Here is a 23,751-nt window from a genome sequence, read left to right as displayed (position 1 = left end):
GGCTTGTCCATGTGAAAATAATGCTTTTAAGTAAAATAATTTCATCTTTTTTTTTAACAAAATGAAAATAAATATTGGTGACTTTGTGGACGGAATGCATTCTTTACTTAGGCAATAACCTAAATTAACATAATTTAATGTATTTTTGGTTTAAATAAACCCCATAGAACAAGCACAAAGAAGTGACTTTCTTCTGTGCAGCTGCAAGCACCCACACGTGCAAGTGGCAGGCTCTTAGATGAGCCCCAAAGGCTCTCGTGGAAATTGTCACACCGGGAAGCACAGGGATAAAGGCAAAGAGGTGATTTTACAAAAGACACAGGACTGAAGACGTAGGACGATGCCCACGGTAGTCATACATTTCACAAATATATTCACAGTCACTCCTGGCGTGGTACTGCCCACGTGGAAGTAGAAGCCATGGGATGTAGAAAGGCAGAAAGAGCAGACACAACGAGCAAAGACTGAAAGACTTTGTCAGAAAACAGCTTTTCTAAACTCTGGAACAACTGTTTTCCCCAACTACACATATTTATAAACAGAATTAACATAGAAAAAAAAAACTTTGAATGATGTAATTATTGGTGTTTTATTGAGCAAGGAATCCAGTCTCTTCCCTGTGCAGCGCACAGGAGAGTGTGGGTGTTCAGACCATGCCCTTTGCTCCGTGGAGCGCAGCAGCAGAAGTTATACCATTTATTTTGTTTTGTGAAAATATCCTGTTGGAGATGCTTCTATCTTCTAGCTGAATCAATATCATTTAAAAAACTTGTTATTAGACAGAGATTAAATTTGAGCACAGCGTGGAATGTAGATGTGGATATTAAATATAACCCCTCTCAAGTTTTTTAATCAGGAAAATCTGATCTCGTTACAGAATGGTTTTAAATTGGAAATACAGTTTGAGTTCCAGGCACCTAAATGCATGTTCTGCACTCAGTTATTGCCTGAAACGGTTTACCCATGCAACTTTGCACACAACTTTGGCTATTATTCTTTTTGCATCTAGCTTGTCCACAGACAGGAAATTAAAAAAAAGATTCTAAACAGTATTTATGCACAATCCATAGAAACAATGTTTTGCCTGCCACGTTAATAAAGTAGCACCGTTCCTGGAACGGTGCTGAGACTACTGACATCGATCTGACCTTTTGCAAATGCCCACCGAATTAAATTATGGGATTTAATTCATAACAATGAAATGAAAATTTTACTTCACTTAGGGGTGCAGGACGAGACCCTCTACAAACCCGTCCTGCATGTTGAAATTGAAGGAACAAACTTAGTTGCTCTTGGATTTATGTAGAACAGTGAGAGCAGAAAAAATATTTGTGAAGTATTTTATACCATTTGAAAGTCTGGCTTTACTGTAGGACATAGTTTAAAAATTGTTGTTTAAGTAAAAAATAAAAAAAATCATTTTAATAATATACTGGATGTGAATATTGCTGACTATGCGCTGTATAGTGAGGCAGCCTACTTCACAGCTCTGTGTGCACTTTAAAAGGCAAATTCCTTTTTGGAGATGTAGATTCTCTGGTACCTTCAGAGTCTGTGTAGCAGTACGTGCACCGTTCACCGGCTCCCAGTGATTTAGTCTGAGGATAGTGGTTTCAGATGAAAGGCAAAAGCTATTATTTTCAACAATGCCTTAATCAGATCATGGCCCCCTGTGGCCTCCAGTACCTGTGGCTGAAAGGAACAGAGTTTCTGATCGATCCCCCACTCGTAACTATCAGGGAGCACAATTTGGAGGTGATGAAGTGAGGGAGGCAGGAGAAGAAGATCCTGATGGAGCGGTGGTCGGCGACAATCAGGGAAGGGTTAGAAATGTGCCAGAACAGACACGTTTCCTTTTGTCCAAGGCTCATCTGTGCCTGTGTCACTCTTCCCCTCCATTGCCCCCTGCGCACCTTTGTTCTTTTTAAACCAGCACATTAACTCTTTGACCAAGCTCCCAAAGTCACGAGCCTTAAGCCAAATTCCAGCAAGGAGTAGGAATCAAGTTTTTAAAATGCAATATTGCAATCCAGTCATTTTGTCTTCTTCTGCCCTGGTCTCCTAGCACAGGAAATTTCAGCCTTTCTGCAACCTGCATGCATCTTGATGCCATTTTCCCTGATCTGTGCGCTGCAGAAGTCATTCCTGGCTCCGAATGTTGCCCTTTCATTGCTAAAGAGTCGCGGAATCCCCTCAGCACCCTTAATTCAGATACTGCTGCTTGTGGAAATGTATCTTCAGCAATAAATGTGGGTGGAATAAACAAATCAAAATAAAAGAGCCCATGAAGTCTCCTTATTTTAACATTAGTTTATAGGGGTTGGGGGCAGAAATCCTATCCTAAAAGTCTACTTCTACAATGGGCAGTACCTAAAGGCAAACTGTTTTCCAGATGTAGCAGACAAATAGCAAACCAATAAATTTCAGGTGTATGATGACCATAAATCTCCGAAGTCTTTCTCTTCTTCCCCTTTCTCCCCTGACTCTGGGTTTTTTTCTCCCTTTGCCTTTCTCTTATCTCTTTCAGCTACATGTCACCATCTTTTTTTCTTCTGTACCCTTCCCAGTCTCTAGGTTACTTTCCCCCCACCAACAATTGCTAGATTTTCTTTCGTCTTTGACAGGTTTATTTGCCTTCCCAGATTTACTTTCCCAGAAAGCACTCTCATCTTCATTTCCCCATATCATCTCCGGTTGACAGATTCCTGAAACACATTGCTCCAAGAAATATATCCTGCCCACAAAGCAACAGTTCTGCAATTGCCTCTTACAACCCTACGTCTGAGTTCACACATCGTCCCTCTTGGACACCGGCTCCCGGCATGCTCAAACAAGCGGTATATACTAGTTCATAAAACTGTAGCACTAAATAATGTCCAAGTTCTCCTTTGCTCCTTCTGTCATCATTTCTTGCAAGCTCTATTATTAGAGCGCACTTTAAGGCAGATGCCTAAAATACTGCTAAATACAGCACCTGGTGGTGGGTCAAATTAAGGATACATTTCACTGTTGCCAAGGCAAAATACAGGTGCTTTAGATGAAAAGCGGCATGTGGATTTGGAACTGCAGCCACTAAAGGTTTACACCCCCCTTACACGAGTCGTGGCCTCTTTTCCGATGCCGCCAAGCCCTTCTTGGCAAGGTGGTGAGGCTGTCCGGGGTCCCGCCTGCTCCTCCATCCCCTCCTGCTCCTCCTGCCTCCGAGCCCAGGGATGCTGCAACCTGCGTTCACGCAGTGTGGCTCATCGTGACGCTTTTCTGGCTTGGAATAGATTATTTCAGGATTGGACAATAGTGAAATAGTACAATACAGTACAGAAATATTGCAGCCAAAGCATAGTAAACAAACACACACTCACACAGTTTCTAACAGCATTTAGCAGGATTTCCCTTAAAGGCAGGCACTGGCTCAGACCACACGCACGACCGTACTAGGGCAGAAGGCTGATCTGAGGATAGCTGCTTTTCGCAGGACCTCACAGAGAGAGGCTGCCAGGAAAATCTGGATGAACCACTGTGTAGCGCAGGGTATAACACTGCTGGTGTTTCTGAATCAAAGCTTTTCTACGGTCAGATATACTCACACTATGCCCAGACCAGGATGCGGTAGGCACTTACTGACTGCAGTCAAACCACCTTGTAATCGTACGACTGCAATGGTGAATGCAGTTTTTTAAATGTTTTTTTCCTCATGAAGCATTAAGCTTGGAAGTATTCATTTAGGTGCTGAGAGGATTTTAGTAGCTACTCATCTCCTTTATTTTCTCAGATACCCATTTTTCCCATAGCTGATGCTTTTTTACACAAATCAAGATACAGAAACTAAGAGTGTCTTCAGATTCAAGGACTGTACTTACTTCCTCTTCCATTTCTCAGGACTTTGGTAAACATGCCTCTTTTGATTCAGTCTAAATTGAATGGATGTTGAGCTAAACTTTGGGTTCCTAGCAGCAAAAGATGCCTATTCTCAAGAGGGAAGTGAAGAAAGATAAAACTTAATGGCTTTGAGTAAGGATTATATGAAAGGAGAGGCTGTAATCTTATTACAGCATCAGAGGCAGGATGGTAAAGAGTATAAAAAGAAGTTGGGATTTTGGGTTTTTTTTTTCGTTTGTTTGTTTTTTTACAAAATGTCTTGCTCTTCCATTTAAAATATGACACAGACCAACCAAATCACACTTCACTCAGGTGTGCATGTAGGTCAGCAGTTTGCTCGCCCTCTGACCATAGTTTTCCTATCCATTTTTCTATATGCACCATTCATTTCTGTTAAACAGCTCCAGCTTTTTATGCACAATCCATCCCTGGCTCTTCTCTCATCAGTTACATCCACATCATAGTAATGGGTGCCTTAAAAATGCCAGATTTTCTGTCCAAGTGGTTTATAAAATGACCCATTTCTAGCATTACATTTTTATTTTTTCCTCCTGCAACGCTTGTTAGGCTGCCTTGGGTACCTACCAAAGAAAAAAAAAATAAAAAGGAAATGTTCGTGTATTGTAAAGCTCCTGCTTTGCTTGCCTAATGGCAAATCATCCCTGCCAGGAGTTACTTGTCTGCATCTCTACAGATAATTATGGCATGAAGAGTTTTCTTTGGCTTCCACTCCCAGTTGTGTCCAAAAAGCACTAATTTTGAGCTAGTGAGATGTCAGTTGTCCTCTGTACTGTGAGACGAGAACAAAACATCTTCATTAGCATCAGCAGGTAGCAAACAGCAAGTAGGAATCACCCCCTAAGGGGCAAACACCATTTAATTGATTTCCTGCTATTTTGGCAGTTATTAAAGATTTTAAAAATGCAACTTATATACAGTTTCATTTAAAACAGTGGACAAATCACTGCATAGCTCCCGTGAACGTCATACAAATACCAGTGTTACAAAACAAGCGTGAAGAACAGTCACACGTACAGAACCTAAACCCACAGGAAAGACGAGGGGCTGCTCATGCTCTTGGCTTGCTGTCAGAGCCAATTTTTTTTTTTTATTAAACGGACAGTGGCTCAGGGCCTTGTTCAGAGAATATTTAGCAACTGATAAGAGGCCCCATTCACGACCAAGTGAAGAATGACACACAGAAGTGAAACCACAGGGGCAACTGCAATAGAGATGACAATACCCAGGAGAGAACTGGCCAGTCAGCTGGGAACGCTGCATTGACTCTTACAAACCTGCTATGGCCCTTCTAACACCTGAGATCTTCAGGATTTCCTAGCTAAACTGAAGGTAGATGTGGAGTAACCAGAGCTGCTTCCTTGCTTCTGAAACTGGCTCCAAACTCAGTCCACATCCCTGTGGTGGCATCTGGCAGCGTTACTGTGACTGGTTTGCTGTTATTGTAAAGGAACATAAGGATAGTAACGTCCTCCAGGACTCTCTGTCTTTGGAGTTGCTTTTTCTGGTGGCTTCCCAAAAGATGGTCCTGCCACAGTCCACAGGCAAGTAGGAAAAATAACGCTATAGTTATGGCACCGAAACTAATTCGTTGTATCAGAGAGGGTGCAGCTGCTGCTTCTGCTGAAAACCCAACCTCACGTCCCTTCTAGCTTCCCAGGGTGCTACCACTAATTTAATGCAGCTCTGGTCATCTGATGGGGAAGGACAGAGGTCATCGCAGGATGAGGCGGCTGCCGTGTCTTGAAGAGAAAGAGCTTTTTATTTGCAGTCCAGATGTGGTCAGTGTTCAACTGAGTTACAAGAAAAACAGTAGTGACTAAAGCAAATTTTGGGCTATAAGGCAGGTTCTCACAGTGGATTTTTAACAAGAAAGTTCTGCTAATATCAAAGTCCTCGCTTCACTGGGATTGCAGAACTAGGAAAAGGATCCAGAAAACATATCTCCATGCCCTTGTGTTTGTTAAAGAGGAAACCTGTTTAAATAGTGTCAACTGAAATACAGTGCAGGAGAGACTGTCAGGCATAGCTGTGTGTTCCCTGGTTATTTTGCAAGCATTTTCTTCCTTTTTTATTTATTTGCTTCCTTTTTTCAAGCAGTGAAAAGTAAAAGCTGGTGGAAATTCAAAGTACATTTATTGGAAGGCAGGGTTTTCCACAAGACATCAAATGTTTATTAACATCCAATGTGACTCCTCCGCCGCACTAATTTGTCAAATATTTATTAAAACCAGGATAGACTTCCTTTGCTACACACTGAAGCCAAGACTGACAAGCCTCCAATTACAGAGGCTGCATAGAGAGGAAGAGAGAGAAAGAGCAAGCTGCAGGTGTACAACTTTGTCCTATATTGCTTTTGTGAGATTTGTAAAAGATTAATGAGACTGGTAGAAGAGCGAATATTTAGAAAGACAGTGACTGAAGACAGAGCTGAATCCGATGCACTTGCAACTGGAATGTGGTTCTGCAGAGCCCAAACATAGGGCTGGGGGAGGAATGGAAGGGAAGGTGAATGGGAAACATTTCGGCCGTGTGGAGTAGGGGGAGAAAGAATATAATAAGGAGGAAAGGACAGTGTGATCTGATCTGTGGAGAGAGAAAACCATCGCAAACACTTCTTGGCTTTGGATTGTCAAGACCCTCTTGAGAGCAAGAGAGAAGGAAGCTGTGCCCTGTATGTGAAGGAGGCATGCGGGGGGCAGACAAAGGTTTCCCTAGGCAGCAAGATGGAAGGAAAATTAAACTTCATTTTGGGTACAAAACCACTTGTTTTAGGCAAGGTTGAAAGTGGAGATTTGAAAAGAAAACAACTATTCTGGAATGAATTCCTTTTCTACAGGCTTTGCATAGGGTTTTGCTGCTGAAGGGATTCTGACAGCAGGACAGACCAGGCAAGCGGAGCTGGGGGTCTCTGCAGCATGCCCCAAGCAGAGAAGCCAGGTGGAGAAGGGCTCTCAGGGCCACAGAGAACCTGCTGCGCACAAAGTACTGCTGGCAAGCAGAGCGGGCCGTACTACGCCTGTACGAGTCAGGCATCTGTCGCGTGAGGAGTTTAAACTACACTGCCACAATATTGTTATGTTCTAGTCTAGCTGACGGGTTAAGAGAATATACCGCTATGTTCCTCTGTCCCCAAAGCCTAGTACCCCAGAACACTGCGCACCCATGGGACCTACTGAGAGCTGCACCTCCACGTCTTGTCCACCAGCCAACACAGACCTCATCTCTGCTACCACTGGCGTGGTAGGAGGCAGCCTATAGGGACCCTATATTCCGTCAGACAGAGCTAGACGTGACAAAGTTTTCAGAAACCGTAAAAACCAGTTGCGGTCAGGTAAGTAGAAAAACAAGGACCTAAATAAGCAAGGGATTATTGAAAAAAGAAACCAAAAAACCTCCACAACCAACCCCCTCCTCCCTCCCCCAGATTGTGGTGCCTGCATTTAACAGTTGCCAGTAATTGAAAGAGTTTACTCTTCACTAGCATCCTGTAAATGAACTTAGAAAGAGTGGTACTCTCTGCTAGGAGGAAATAGGTATTACCCCTCCTGCCCCACATCCAGCTCACTTTTGCTAAAGCTCTTTTTCACCGCAGAGCTTCTGTGTCCTCATTCTGACGACTGACAGCAGCAGTCTGTAACGCATCTCGGTGCTACCAGTTGGCTTCACTAGATAATGGTTTCCAAATACACGTGTCTGCTTAGACTACAGTGCCTTGTACATTCAATTATTCTCCTAACTCTACCAAGAGCAACATGTTTCTAAATTAATATAAACTTATAAAAATGCAATTTTATAACTGATTCCTGTTGCTTCTGCGCTTCCTCCAAATTTAGTTTGAATAATGTTTTCTAATCTACTACTAGATAAAACAAACTGAAGAACTTTGATATGATTTCCATACGCCTGTGGGCTCAAATGTAGCCATCTGTGCAGCTTCAGGCTCTGCTTCTGTGCCAAATATTGTTATTTACTTACATTTGTCCTTGGTCCTCTCTGGAGGAACATATTTGTGCAAGTGCTTTTGAGTACTTTCCTGTGTCTGTGAGACTCTCTCCACCTGTGTGACCAGTTATCGTAGATAGCAGTCGGGAGGGCTTTTGAAGAAGGGACACTTGGAAACACCTGCTTTTTAGTTACACGATCAGGTAGCTTTACATCCACTTTTTTTTCTTTTGTACTGTAAAATTTCATATCTGGCTTCAGTTCCCTTTACTTTGTTTCAGAGCTTTAATATGAACCTTTCTCTTTCGCCTCCTATGACTGATCTCTAATTCTGGCAATTCCCCTTTTCCACATGGAGAATGTCAGATCTAACGTTCTCACACACAGGTCACCAACAAAACTATTGCTGTTTTGTATCCAGAAAATTAAAGCAATTTTTGATTGCTCCTCCTGATGCATTTTGGTTGGCTTCATCAAACTCTAAGGTTAATTTTATTAATATTTCAGGATTTCCATGTCCTCTCTGACAAGTTACCTTTCAAAAATGTTGGACCATCTTACACATTTTGGTTTCTTGCATTTGGGCCCTTCAGCTCTTTCCATGGAGTGAAGCGAGATGTGACGATTAATCTACCTCTCATGGAGTGGCCTACCAACAGCGCTGAAAATAAGGGGAGACACAGGTGTATTTTCTAGATTTCACTCTTTGCAATACATTTGACGGACGGACAGCACATATATATGTATTGTTAAGGGAAGTAGAGGTTTGGGCAGCAAGGCGAGAGTGGATTAAAATTTTTGGCACCGGGTGAAGTAGGAGCAGCATTTTCAGGCCACTGAATGAGTACGTAGATTGTGTCTGTATTGAAATAAGAGGAAATTAGTTTAAAACATAGGCATTTAAACATCTTTTGGCCTGGGTGAGTGGACGAGGTGGTTTACACCTGCAACAGAAATCTTCCAAAAGGGATAAATCTTGCAAGAAATGGTCTAAATAAAGGTGCAGAATACCTGAGGAGCTGCTGATGACTTGGAAACCTCGTATACTTCATTAGCTAGTTCTGCTTCAAACCCAGTCTGAGGTCAGTCCCATCTAATCCTGTTTGTTCCCAAACAGCAGCTGCTGCAAACAATTTTGGGCTTACATTTGCAGATTCTGTTGTCATAAATGAGAGTTTGTCTGGGTAAGGATGTCAGAATAAAGCACAACATCCCTTTTCTCTGGGTATCCGAGAGGAAATTGTATTTTTATTTTCAAGTGTTTGTTCCCACTGGTCTTAAACACATCAGCCCAGAATCCTACTCAGGTGTGTCCAGTGGGACTTTTAATTCTGACCCCAAACACCCATTTATGGAGGGGGGGTGTGGGGCTAGGGCTTGGAACACCACTGAAGCCAAGAGTCTCCATCGGGCCAGCTGAAGTGCAGGCTTTTTTTTAATTTTTTTTCCCCCAGGTTATTTAGAGCAGATAGAACAGTTTTAGTGTTGTAGTAAGGTGCTGGAGGGTTTGTATCATTTACAAGAAAACAATTCTTCTTTCACCTTCCTAATGAATCGACATTTTAGCTCTGCCTCTAAGCTGAGATTCCTGCATCTCTCCACTCAAAAGCTCAGCTGATTTATCAGGCTGACGTATTTAGATGGCTTAGCAAGTAGCAACCCAGCACATTATTGGCATATTCCTCATCAAACAACAGCCAGCAGGGGTTTTCTGGGCAGCAAGCTACAGCCTGAAGTCTAGTAGCCCCCAGTTTCCCTTATACACAAATCCATTCTTATCCCTTGCATTTTTGTCTATGGTCTGCTGTGCCCAGATCCTTATCAAGGACCTGAAAGTACCGAAAGCAATGGTTCTTCAGCATCCTCAGTTAACACAACTTTGCTTTTCATTTGAGTGCATCAAATCACTCGTACATCCCCGAGATGGAGAAATAATTCACTCCTTGAAGAACTTCACAGTTCAACTTCAACCGGGAAGTTAGGTGAAGTAGAGTTCGTCAGGAGCTTTCCTATTAAACTATCTAATCAAAAACTTTTTGATGGAGATGAGCCAGTCAGAGTGAACCCTTTTTGGCAGGGAGAAAGCTCTAGTCCAAGACAGAATTTCTGATTTAAGAGGAGAATCAGGTTTTAGTTCTTCCTGTTCCTGCTTCAGAAAAAAGGATTTAAACCTCAGTTTGCTCCATTCCAGGTGAAATGGACCCAACTAAACGGTTACCTGGAAGACAGACTTTACAGCCTCTCTGGCCTGGGGTTTTATCAATGCCTGTAAACTATTCTTAACTGGAAAAACAGGGAAAACAGGTTATAAATCCCTAGAAAAATGATTACTGTACTTCAGTGGGATGCAGGAGAGCTACTCATGTCCCAGCTTTGCATCCAAAGCAAGTATCTTGGCCAGACTGCCTTTTTTTTTTTTACCCTTTTCCACTTTTTTTTAAACTTGCTCTGTGTGGCCCTGTAAAATACATCAAATTGGTTAGGATTAGGTAAATTCAAGATGACTTCAACTTGGATGGCACACATGCCTGACTTTTCCTAGTAGATATCTTGCATATGATTTGATATTTTATAACTGAGCTTCTTGACTGTTTACCCATGACAATTAATGAATTGCGAGAGAACAATAGATTGTAACTCAGTTCTGCTAGACTACAACAGCTTATTGAATTGTTATTATTCATCTGTTTTTTTTTTTTTCCTATTTTACATTGTTAGGTTTATAGAATAAAATGTTTCTTAAGTTCTGGCCATCAAGGCGACACCTTAACTGGTACTCGACAGAGGGGTTTCGTGTGCGATCATTCCTCCTTCTGAGGCAACATCACCGTTGGCCAGTGGAAGAAAAACCCTCCCGAACAGCATATCCTCTTGGCTTACGTGACAAGTAACGCTCAGACTTTAATGACTGCATCTATTACATGATTCGCAACTCTCATCAGCCCCGAAATGTCCAGCAGTCTGGCTTTAAAACTAGCATTCACCTTTGCTGTTACCTCTCTCCTTCCATCTTATGTTACAATTTGGTGGTACTTACGTTTAACTTAAGGTCTAAACTCATTGTTTCCACCCCCAACTGAGACCTGGACAAATGTCCTTTGCATCAGGACATTATTGTATTGGGACCGTGAATTTCCTGCATCAGAATAATGAACACAGTTCAGTTTGCATTGAACATGCCATACTGCTTTTGCAGAGAACACTTCACAAGCTGACTAGCATCCAAACATCATTTTTAAAAGAAAGGAGCATTTTCATCGGCACATAAATACTGAATTAATTAAAAAACAAGATTAACATCAATATTGTTAGTGTTCACTCTAATGTGACCAGCTGCAAAGAATTTACTTGTTAAAACAGGATGAAAGTACAGGTGAGAGAAAGAGAAGTTAGATTGTAATACAATGTGAAACTGGTTATGAACTTTTCTCAGATCCCGGCACATGAATGGCAAAACTCTACCCGTATTTCATGACTGTATTCCTCAAGGTAGCTGGAGGAACAAGCTGCAAACAGAGATTCACATATAATTTTTAAAAGCTATGACTGCATGACATATGTAAGTTTTCTCCTTGCTGTGAAGATAATCCCATGCAGGTAGTGAGCCTGGTTTATTGTTTCGCCATCCTAACGTCCAGTGAGAGGAGACAAATTTTTTTGTTTTCTAATTTAACACATTCATATTGGTAGCTGGTATGTTTTCTATAAGTTTACCTGTAAGCTGACAGTAAGAAGTTGTGCAAAAGTAGAATTTTATCAAAATTTGTCATTTCAAGCTCTGTATTCAAATTCAAAGAAGTCCAGCATATAAAGACACCCAGATCGTAAGTTTTAGGATGAAACACACTTGGCTCATGACAGGCCAGATAAAGAACAAGGTATCTTGAAGGTAGAAATACAAAACAATAAGAATCACATCACATTTTTTCTTTGGCTGAACAGCATAAAATTGTTATTAACTTGAAAAACGAACCACGTGGTAAAAAGTGCAGATGTATTTGAAAGCTTAAACACTCACCAATTGCATTTATCCTCCCAAAACAAGGAAAAGAATTTTCCCTATCAACATTACTTGTAAATTAAAGAATAAACCATTTTTTCAGACCATTGTTTGATTTGTATGTCTATTAAATCTCCAAGGTAAAACTGTTTACGAGAAATTGATTTAGAAGTCCAAAACTTTCTGAATGTGTGAAACTGGGAAGATGACATAAACACCAGTCTCACAACTGAGGTCATCACATCAAGCGGAGTCCAAAAGCCAGATGGCTCCTTAAACCCAGGCAGGCTGCAAAAAGCAGTATGGAGCAGCAAAAGGACTGTCAATACAGATACAGATACAGATGCCCACGCAAAGGTTAATCCACACCAGGCCCTTCAGAAATAATTTAATTTGCTTGGAACTCTATTCTGAAATTTGTAACAACTAATCAGTAATGTGCACGGCACTGCCACAAGACATTTTCATTTGGAAAAAAATAACCCAAACTCCTACTTCATCAAGAATTTTGTTTCAGTTGCCTACTTTGTCAGGACAAGATTTAAGACTTTTTTTTTTTTTTTTTAAAATGGTTTCGTATGGCATTCTGCTTTGTATTACAGCAGATTGCCAGACTGTGCCACCTTAGCAACTATACTTAATCACAATGCTTGAAATTATTGTTACACAAATCAGGCTGCGAGACCCATAAAATCTGAGCAGGATGAAGGAACAATGGGACCGCTTACTTTCTTCCCTCAGAAGAAGAAAGTAGATGCTGTATTAGAAGCTGCATTGACATCAAGAGGCAAACCTGCAGTTGCCTTGTCTGTATGTTGAGGTGCTTGTTTTCTCAATCTTGCAAACAAAGAATTCCACAGAATTATGTTAAACAGTGTGAGAAATTTAAAGTTCTTGCTTTCAAAGGCAAAGCATAGAAACACCTTTTGTTACGACCAAGATATGAGTACATTAAAAAACCCCAGATATATCATTTCCTATCCTAATGATTTATTTCATGTTAAAATCCAATAATGTTGCTGAATCTTTCTTACATTTTTGGGGAATTCCCAATTATGTTTTTTAAGGCAGTAAATTCAATCACCATGAATCCTCTATCTGCCCTTTCACAATTTCCACAAAGTAAAATTGTTGGCAGTGAGAGAACTGAAATGGAATTTGAAGCACACCGAATTGAGAACAAACAGAAAAAAGTACAATAATAGGAAAAAGACATAATTTAAGACATTATAGTAATACATTACTGGGGACGAAAGGGAACAACGGAAGCTAACAAGATACAAACCAACCATTTCTGTCTTTGCGGGGGAGGGGTGTCTGTATATCTATACGGTGCTGCATGAGACATGTTTCTGCAGGTAAAGAAATATTTAAAGTTCACACTGAACTAAACTCAGCAACTACATGCACATACAGAAGCATCACGCAAAGTTGCCTTGGATAAAGACCAAAAAACCAAGTCTGGATTAGCTCTAAACAGATTATGTACAATTCTGTCAGAATTGTCAAAACCAACAAGAAACACTAGAACAAACTGGCTCACTGAAAAAAAAAAAAAGTCACTGGGCTCAAAACAGAATTAAACTCACTTGGAGATTTTAAGAACTAATTATATGTTTGTGACCAGTTGGCTATTAGATAATTTCAAGACAGAAAACACAATATCTATAGGTATGTGCTTCTATCTTTTATACAATTGTTGAAGTTATTCTTCAAGCAGAACTATGAAGTTCTTAAAAAGATTCTGATGATACGGTCTGTAAGGCTGCAGTTTCTGTAATGAAATCCTTCTTTCTGTAAAGGATGGCCAATGGATAGCAATTTATTATAAATGTCTTAATGTATTGGTATAGCAACGAACAAATGAATGCAGTTTCTATTATTTATACGTCAAAGGCCTCAGTCAAGTCACTCGGGAGAAGCTAAAGTAGAAAGTAAGAGAGGGAGGTAGGGGACAGGAGTAGGTCGAATGGCACAAGGTCCCATCTTGCCTGTGAAACACATCTGTGGGGATTCGTAGAGGCGGAAATGGACAAATTTCCCAGTGAACAAATCAGCAAATAGAACAAAGGTATTTTAGTTAAAAGCAGAGAAGATTTAAGGTTTTAATGAACATAGATGAGGGGGCAACATGACAGCAAATATAATTAAAATATGAATAATAAGCAAAGAATTTCTAAATTCCGATAAAGATTCACAGGTACCTTTATATGGTTCCAAATTACATGTGCCATCTTCAGATAAAGACCTGCAGATCATTAAGGCCAGGTCTGTAGAAACTTCCATTCAATGTACCTACAAGCAGCTTAAAAAACAACCAACTAACATGTCTTTCTCCCCCACCCCACAGGACAACAGTAAAACAGCAGAGAGAGATGACAGCACATAGTCTCAAAAGTTACAGCTCACCTTACTTAACACCATCTCCTCTCTCCTAAATTATGCAGCAAAATTAACACATTCTGAGAAAAACTGCAAACTAATTAAGGATCTGGAAAAGTACACATGAAAAGTATGGGAACTGAGACTAGAATACAAAGGCAATAGTGCATGGAAAAGACGACAGCAAACTTTTAACCATCCTTTTCCATACTTGAAGGAGATGCAGAACCTGAAAGATGTCAAATTCAGAAGGCTTTATCAGATCTTTTTCAGACAGCAGTTAGCTTTCAAGTTTGCCGCTACAGAGAATCAAGACTTCCTCAACTTATTTCTCTTCAGCATACATAATTAATTTTGATACTCAACACAAAAGTATTTTTAAATAAATAATATAGGCTGTAACTCTTCGTGCTTTTGGCCTCACGCTAAGCATGTGCTACTGGGTACCAGAAATAAATATCCTTTATGGACACACTAATTGAGCACATACAGGTTTTTTCTACCCTTCTCAGAAGCATGCAACTCCAGTCTAAATAGGGCACTGTGAAAGGTAAACTACCTGTCCCAGTTCTGTAAGTCTGAATGTTCTGAAATGGCATATATTGCATGTAATCCTCCAAATGAATCCTTTCCTCTAGCCAAATAATTTCACACCATTCTCCTTTTAATCCTCTAACCTGGATTTTAACAGGATTTATTATTGAGACTATCTATATAGCTAATTGCCAAGGTTTAGATGAAGGGATGTTTTAATATCTGTAGTTCTTCATCTAAGACCAGCACCATCCCACGCAGTTTCTTCCAAGTGTACCAACACTGAAGTTTAGCAAGTGACCGTTCTCTTTGCCAAAACCTCAGATCTAATTTCTATTCCGTTCCAGAAGAATCAATCTATCATTCCAGAAACAGACTGCAGAAGTCTTTAAAATAATTTTGAAATGTAATCTGCCCATACCACCCGTTTCAAACAGCAGAAGCTCTACCAGTGTTGACTTTCTGGCTATTTTATGTGTCTTGGGAATAATGGCATTCACCTTTGCAGATGTTTCAATAGAAATCTGTAATGCTTCCTTATAGTTAAATGATCTATTTTTTCCAATGAAATCTCTCTCTCTCGCCCTTGCCACACCTTCGTAACAACCACTTCTGGCCCCTTCGCAGTCTTATGGATAAACTGGTACTTCTTGTATTAGTTTAATACAAAACTGGTACTGGTAGGTTTCTGCCATTCCAAATTCTCTCTCTGCTGTGTCGTCCACTTCCCATCTCAGAAACTTTTTTCAAGTGACTGTGTCACTTGTGCTTGCAAACTAAAAGAGCACATAATTTCTAGTTTTTCCTTATGGCCCTACTAGAGCATTCTCTCAAAGCAAGAAATAAGCTAGCTTGCTAAATTTCTAGTTCTAATTATTAACCAACTGAAAGAAATATCAGACAGTCTGCAACTAAGGATGAAAATAAGTCAGGTTTACTAGTTGCAATAATAAAGTTGCTAAAGTTAAACAATTAAACACAGTTCATTTTTTCTTATTTAATAAATAATATAAAAAAGTGAACCCTTTTTTTTTTTTTACATTATTGGAAAAAACAGTTTCTTATCTAACTCCAGCAATAATACAAGCAATAATGAAACCGATTTAGATTTTTGGGTGGACATTCCATATCCTGTTTAAGTGGAGTCCAGTGTGCATAGCCTCACAACTACTGATGACTTTTCCACTCCTGGGGTTGGTCGTCTTTTGTGTTGTTCTGGTTCCATAGATGACCTCACTGTTCATTCGCAAAAAAAAAAAAAAAAAAAAGATGAATCATATTCCTTGGTTAACATTGAAAAGAAATCCACAAAAACGTGGCAAGTTTCAACACCTGATCAAATCATAACTACTTCTATATCATCATACAGATGTTCAATTATGTTTGTCACATCAACAGTAACACGGCATTTTATCTTTAAGCCTTGTAGAAAAAAATGAAACCCGATAGCATATGCACATACACACACAGAGTACACTTGACAAAAACACTTTTATGTGGTTTACATTTCACTTTTATTTAATCCTCAAAACTGCCCATATTGCAGGGTTTTTCTTGATGAAATATGGAACTGAGCAATTAATTCTACAAAATTATGGTAAAAACTTGCTCATTTTTCTACCTTATTGCTAAGAAACTTTACAGGTGCACAGTTTGTAAAAATAACCCTTTTAAGACTGAATGTATACACATGCTACAGGATTTAAAAAAAAAAAAAAGACATTAGCATAGCACCTCCAGATAGGGCAAATGCAGTGCTGAACACAGACAGAATGTTACATAGGTAGAACTGCTCATTTATTTTACAGCTTCTAAAGGGAAGAAATTGTTCAGTCCTAAAAGGGTTAAGTAAAAACCCTAATATACTTCTTTTTCTAACAAAGCTGCCACTCAATCCCACAGTACAGTGCTTGAAAACAAAGTCAAAAGTCTGGCACAGGAAAGTATACACATTTGTTCAGTACTCATAAACACAGCTGCTTTTGAAAGAAAGTAAATAATATGGTTAATAATTGAAGAGCATCTTAGTTTCAAGATGGACACCTCTATGGAGTCATTTAATCTACAAGTGGGTAGCTTACTTCCAATAGATAATTTGTTTCACTTGGCATTAATATTTTGTATATGGGGAATTCACTGACTTAATGTCTTGAGTTCATGTCTTTTCAGGTAACCATTCTGATCTTGTAAGTCTGTGCAACGAAAAGAAGTACAGAATACCATTAACAACACAGTTGTGGGATGCCCTCAGGGCAAATAATTAGGAAAACCAGCAGCAGCAGATTATTAAAGACTACGCTAGTGTTGAATTCTGAAATGCAGTTCCAAATAAAAGAAAACAAGAAAAGGCATAGCTAAATGTGAGCACTTGATTTGCTTTTTCTTCCTATAGTTGGAACTATAACAACATTCTGAACAGACTCAATTTCTATGTATATAGAATTAACAGCAGACTTAACAGCTAGACTTGAACAGTTATAATAGTTTCATACTGAAACATTCTAAAAGTAGTTTTATCAAAATCTTGAGATATTGTTAATATCATGAAAACTGATTAACAGCTCACAAGGCCAATAAATGTAACAATATCACCCCACAGGAAAAAGTTCAGGAAGATAATATATCTGAATAACAGGACATCTTGACAACAGTAAGGACCTGGAAGACCATTTCTATACTACGGAATAACTACTGGCGACAATGGAGCCACAAGCCCAAGGGAAAAATGGGGTTTAAAATGGTCTTGTAAGCAGAACTTAGCAGTCTCTTTTTTTCACCCACTTGGCTGTAGTGTGTAGAACAGCAGAAATTAGGCTAAGTCACTACGTTCTTTACAAGTCAAGGAACATCATATCTATTGGACAAAATTATTGCAAGTAAAGAGACTGAATATAAAAAGTATTGCATTTAAATGTAAAAATTTTAAAATAATGAGTAAAAAAGCAGGTGTCAAGTTCTGAAAAGCTATTTTAAATAGTCTTTCAAGGTTAAAAGGCTTGTTATAGTTTGCCTACTGTGTGTATATCATGGTTTGTTCTTGAATACCCTCTAAATCTGATGTATATATCACTTATTTTAATTCTCAGTCTAATTAGTGATGAAAATCTGTGGCTCTCGAATTAAGCCGTACTCTAAGATACTTATGTGCTTCTAACAAAAACACTGTGAAATGATTCCTGCCACAACACAAAATGCAATTCTATAGCACGTACAAAGGTAAACAGATTTGCAAGTAAATGCCAGTAAACAGTTTAAAACAGAGATAAGGCCACAATGAATTCTGCCCTTGGTCACTGAAACGGAGATGAGGTGAGGCAGTATTCACTAGTGCTAAGAACCAGCATTGCAACTATGTCATGGGAATAAGTTTCGTAATATAGAATAGCAAATATGAAGGCCTGTAGTAGAATACAAGCACATTTTAAAAGGACAGTGGCACTGATTTTACTATTAGCTAAATACGCTTTATAACCGGTTTCTTCCTTTAACCACATTGTTTTCACACATACAACGGATCACTAAAGCAAACAAGTAGAATGGAGCGTCAGAGTACACAAATATGGTGCAGAGACAATGCTTTAAAATGGTTGTGGGTGTTGAAATTGGAATAAGTGGTCAGAAATAAAACCCCTATGAAAATGGTCAACAGATAAGCTTGTAAGCAATGCACTGTAGGAAGCCACAGGTTCACATTTACACAGCAGTTGTGGCTCTTGCTTTAGGGTATAGAAAAGGCTGAACACACCATAAAATTTGTATTTTGGCTTTTAAAGAGGAAGATCACACTATCAGAACTTGTCCTATGAGTCTATACCTAGTTCTGTGACTACAAATGAACTACTGGGGTATACTTTCAAATACAAATGAAGCAGGCAGGTCCACAAGGAGGGACAAAACATGGCAAAGTCAAAATGAAAAACAAATGCAACAACCAACAAAGTCAAAGTGCAAATGAGCCTTGAATTTATGATGGAGAGAAGACTTGAATGTTGCACAAGCTGTTGGCAGGGAGAGAAACCCACAGGAAATAAGGATGGGAGGAGTCGACATCTTCATAGTGCTTTTACGATTTTCTATTTGCCCATTTCTAAGTAATAAAATTTACTTCTAGTTATTATGGTATGATCACTTCACAATGAAAGCACGTTCTCAATACAAGTGTTACACCAAAGTCTGGCCTAATTTACTGAACAGTATGAAGAAAAACATGCTTGTTGTGATTCTCAAGTGATGAAGGGCATCATCTACCAATCCCATTTGTAGCACATACTTCTCATGGTATTTTAGTTACATGCCAACAAGACAGAAGACATGCTGCCAAATGAAGTTATTGGGAACATTCCACTTTCAAAATAAAACATTTAACTTACACTTAATACAAATTATGTACAAGATTAGAAAAACCTGAACAGATCCTGAAACATTTTCAGATGCAATATGACTGAGCAAGGAAGAGGGGGAGTAACCCAGTAACAACCCTTCAAAAACACCAACGTATGCCTGTGACATGAACAATCATTAATATGACTGCTTGAGATCCCACTTTAAAAAGAAACTCATGTAATGTTAGAACCTCATGAATTATCACTATAAATACATATTTAAAAAAGGAAAACAGAAATAACTATTAACAATGACTGAAAACAGAGCACTAAAGTTAACATACATTGCATGTATTGCAGGCAAGGCAGAGGCATTTTTTAAAGCTTTTGCACAGACTTCATATAATCTTAAAAAAAATATGCTGGCCTTTACAAGGTTCTACTTGCTGAAATAAAAACAATTTCAGTTCATAAAAAGTCACAAGACTTCAGTTTAAAAAAAGGAACAGTTCCAGCCACAGACCAAAAATATATATATTTTTTTAAAACTGGAAGAGTATGGTAATTAGATTATACAAGCATGGTCAGGCTTGGAACCTGAATATACTTCAGAGCAAAAGCTCAGAGGAAAAAAAAATATAAACTATTTGGTAACAAAAGTGTACTATATGTTGTGATACAAAAAAGGTATGGTGAAAATGTACCTTTTATACTAAAGCTTATACAAGTTCCTTGGTCCATAAAAACTATGTTGCGTTCATGTTTTCTAGTTTGCTCAACATGTATCCCAGCCACATTTTTTGTTTCTTGCCCATTAAAAAAAACAGCTGAAAAATAGATTTTCAATAAAGTTCTTATGTTTCGGATGTTTTTTTTTTTTTTATTGTGGCTTCTATATTTAAGATCAGCACTTGCAGGTAACAAGGTTCAAATAATATCACCTAAAATGGAAAGGTGTTTTTCCATGAAACCACAAAAATTGTTCAGTTCTCTTGAATGTAGCACTTAAAAGTCAGTTAAAGTCCAGACAAACAATAGTAGTTAGGAAACTACAGTTGCTGTAGATGATGTGACATTGGTTGGATTTGTGCTGACGTTTGTGTAGCTTCCCTCGCTGTTTGTATTTGTTTCACTGGAAGCCATGAGGCTTGAGTTGGCTCTGAGGATTGCTCCAGCAGCACTGCAGTGTGGTCGTGGCCCTGGTTCCGGTGTGTATGTAAAGGTAAGGCTGGTGGAGTAAATTATGCCATCGTTACGGACCAAAGTTACTGGAACCTGGACTGGCTGACGGACCCACCTCCAACCCTCTCGAAATGCAGAAATGTCTGGAACAACACATAGCATGCTCTCTGCGCATCTGAAAAACAGGAGAGTCAACTGAGCATAATAAAACTTAAGCTTAAAGAATAGAATAGAACAGAACAGAATAGTTCAGTTGGAAGAGACCTACAACAATCATCTAATCCAACTGCCTGACCGCTCCGGGGCTGAGCAGAAGTTAAAGCATATTATTAAGGGCATTGTTCAAATGCCTCTTAAACACTGACAGGCCTGGGGCATCGACCACCTCTCTAAGAAGCCTGTTCCAGTGTTTGACCACCCTCTTAGCAAAGAAATGTTTCCTAATGTCAAGTCTGAACCTCCCCTGGCACAGCTTTGAACCGTTCCTATGCGTCCTGTCACTGGATCCCAGGGAGAAGAGATCAGCACCTCCCTCTCCACTTCCCCTCCTCAGGAAGCTGTAGAGAGCACTGAGGTCGCCCCTCAGCCTCCTTTCCTCCAACCTACACAAACCCAGAGTCTTTAGCCACTCCTCATAGGACATTTCCTTCCAGCCCTTTCACCAGCTTTGTTGCCCTCCTCTGGACACATTCAAGTACCTTAACAGCCTTCTTAAATGATGGGGCCCAGAACTGCACACAGTACTCAAGGTGAGGCTGCACCAACGCTAAATACAGTGGGATTATCACTTCTTTTGACCAGCTGGATACGGTTTGCCCTCTTGGCTGCCAGGGCACACTGCTGACTCATACTGAGCCTACTGTCAACCAGCACTCCCAGATCCCTTTCTGCAGGGCAGAAAGTATACACTTGAATGTATACATATGAGTATACACTCTTCAAAGCATCCAGTAAAATGTAATCACCATAAAAGTAGTGGGAAATACTGTACCTGTACATGGTTTCAGCTTCCACATCCCCAAACCAGACACGTAAATTTGGAGTGAAGTTCTGTCCTGTAAGTTCCAACATCGCTACATCCCCGCCACCATTCAACTGGAAAGGGAGCAAATAGAAAAAAGAAGAAAATCCACAAAAAAATGTATTAATAAAAAAACCCCACCTCCCCCTCAGAAAAAAAAAGAAAAAAATTCTTCACATGCATACAAGAACTGTAAACAGTGCTGTTTCTATGAGCTGGATAAAACTGAAAGAAACATACCTACACAACTGAACTGTAAAGAAGTAACACATCTAAAAGATACTGCCAATTAATTTGATATCCTGAAGGAACTTCTAAGTTTTGATAGTGGCCACTAGAATAGAAGTCAACAAGGCTTTGAAAACAAAGAACAAAGAATCTTTCAGAGAACATGTTAGGAGAGCTTCAAGTTTTTCCACAGCAGAATGCTGACTTTCTTAATAAGGTTTCAGTCTGGCTCTCTTTGATCTATAATTGGCTGTTTTAAGAGCCAAAATCATTTTCTAAACAATCAAACAGAAGTAGAAGTCCTAAGGATATCACTACCGTAGTATTTTAAGAAATAAAATTCCTAATGTATAGAACAATATTAATATTACTCCTGTGACAGATAGGCTCATGTATTCTGAAATGTAGGTAATAAAAATTATTGCAACATAAAGTAATTTTCCTATTTATAAAGCTAGTAAGAATGTTTTCCTACAGTATTCCACAAAGGTACCATGAAGTATGTATGACAAAAATAATCTCACATAAAGAGTTTATTAAAAAAAAAAAACAAACTTACTTGAAGACTTTCTACAACAGGCACAGGTGTCACTGGAGCATGGACCGGTCCCATCCCCTCATAAAACGTGTATTCTGCTTTATCTGTGCTAATGATTGTCCAAGAAGCTCCATCATTAATCATTTCTTTATTTGGTTCTTTTGGGCATGGAGTGGCCTTAGAAAGAAAGAAAAGTTTTAAATCTGACCTGTAGACTTGTTTGCCAAATCACAGAGCTAAAAAACAACCCAGCCAGTAACAATGTCTATTATTTCAAAAACATGTTTCCTTATGTTTTTCCTCTAACAAAATGACCTAGAGAAACAGTCACATACATTTCAGCAAAACTAGTAGAAAACTAAAACTTGTGAGAACACTAACTCTCACCTATGACACTGTCACCTCTCCAACCTCCTGTTTATTATTGGGTTTTATTTTAGTTCAGCTTTCAAAGTTTTAACATTATTCAATAGCCATTAACCAACGAACTACAGCAACTAGAAGTAGCTACTTTAAAATAGATCTCGTTTTATTAATGCAAAGTGACTAAATCAGCTACAGACTGAAGTGGAATACTTTTAATTAGTTATGATTTACATCTGGCCAGGATTTTTTTCTTTTTAGAGAGTTCTTCACCATCTACAAAATGATGGAAAACACAAGCTTATGTTTCAGTGTTTGTGCAAAGACATGGGAGAGAAGCTGAAATTACAACCTTGCAAATTAGTCAGAAACTTTCACTGTCTCCTTGTAAATATTACTAAATATTACTAAATTAGTATACATACATATATACATAGATAGAAAGTACACTGACAACTATTTTTTATGGCAACAAAAGCCTCTCTGAACAATTCCATCATCTAGCAACTAATAAGGAAATTGTGTATAGGTTAAACACAGGCACAGAAAAAAATGGGACTCAAAGATTCTAATTTTAATACCTAAATTCTGTTTTCTTCCATTAAGCTTTAAGGATATCTAGGCATGTAACCATAACCTTCACTCTTCAAAACTGTTAGATAGACTCCAATTAGCACGAATTTACCAGTTCAGATGAAAGGAAGTTAAGATCAAAGCTGCATTCTCATGTGGACTCTGGTATGATCATGTGAAAAAGCAATGAAAACAGCTTGCAAGGGAAGTGTGCAACAAGGATAGCAACTACAGATCTTTCCAAGCTCAAGAACCAACTGATATTTTTATTAGAAACATATAGAGCTTCTAAATTACTAGCCCAACTTCAAAAGAGGAACTGTTGTATACTATTTCAATGCATGACATTTTTCCTACAGGTTGACTACAATTCCTGTTGGCATAGACTGACGTACTTTAACTCATGACAAATAAAACCACAGATACCAAAAATGAATGACCCTGTACAAGATCCTTGACTGGCTTCTTCAGACCTGCTAAATCCCAGCTACAAAGTGGAAGGCAAATGCCACAGAATTTGTTCTGAAAGTCCTATGTCACAAATCATTTCAGGAACACATTACTCCTTCTGTCACAGAAATCCTTGAAAGATTATGATTCCTCTTCCAGAGAAGCATTCCTCCTTGTCACTTCCAAATACAGCAGTTCACCTCCAGGCACTTTTTCCCACCCCTCTTGCCTTTCCTTTTATAGCTAAACTTTCTCAACAGGTGGCACTGGAAGATTGAAATGCCCTAACACCATGCTTAGTACCTCATGTATTGACTGG

At 39.1% G+C, this 23,751-nt stretch overlaps 1 protein-coding gene across 7 annotated transcripts in view; it reads right to left on the bottom strand.

Moving 5' to 3' along the window:
* Nucleotides 1–13,382: 13,382 nt before the first annotated feature.
* The window catches only part of RBPJ (recombination signal binding protein for immunoglobulin kappa J region), a 162,799-nt gene continuing 152,430 nt past the window's right edge, over nt 13,383–23,751 (bottom strand). For 5 of the 7 annotated variants that reach the window (XM_076336061.1, XM_076336063.1, XM_076336057.1 and 2 more), the window contains 3 exons: nt 22,068–22,223; nt 21,251–21,354; nt 16,011–20,434 (listed from right to left, as the gene is read on the bottom strand). In XM_076336061.1, coding sequence (XP_076192176.1) covers nt 20,119–20,434; nt 21,251–21,354; nt 22,068–22,223 — 576 coding nt within the window. In that variant the 3' untranslated portion in view covers nt 16,011–20,118. The other 2 variants (XM_076336059.1, XR_012995163.1) reach the window with 2 other exon arrangements.

The sequence above is a fragment of the Aptenodytes patagonicus genome, chromosome 4 (genome assembly GCF_965638725.1).
Source record: "Aptenodytes patagonicus chromosome 4, bAptPat1.pri.cur, whole genome shotgun sequence".
NCBI classification, from domain to species: Eukaryota; Metazoa; Chordata; class Aves; order Sphenisciformes; family Spheniscidae; genus Aptenodytes; species Aptenodytes patagonicus.
The sequence above is the reverse complement of the archived record's forward strand: the minus strand, read 5'-3'. Positions and strand labels throughout refer to the sequence as shown.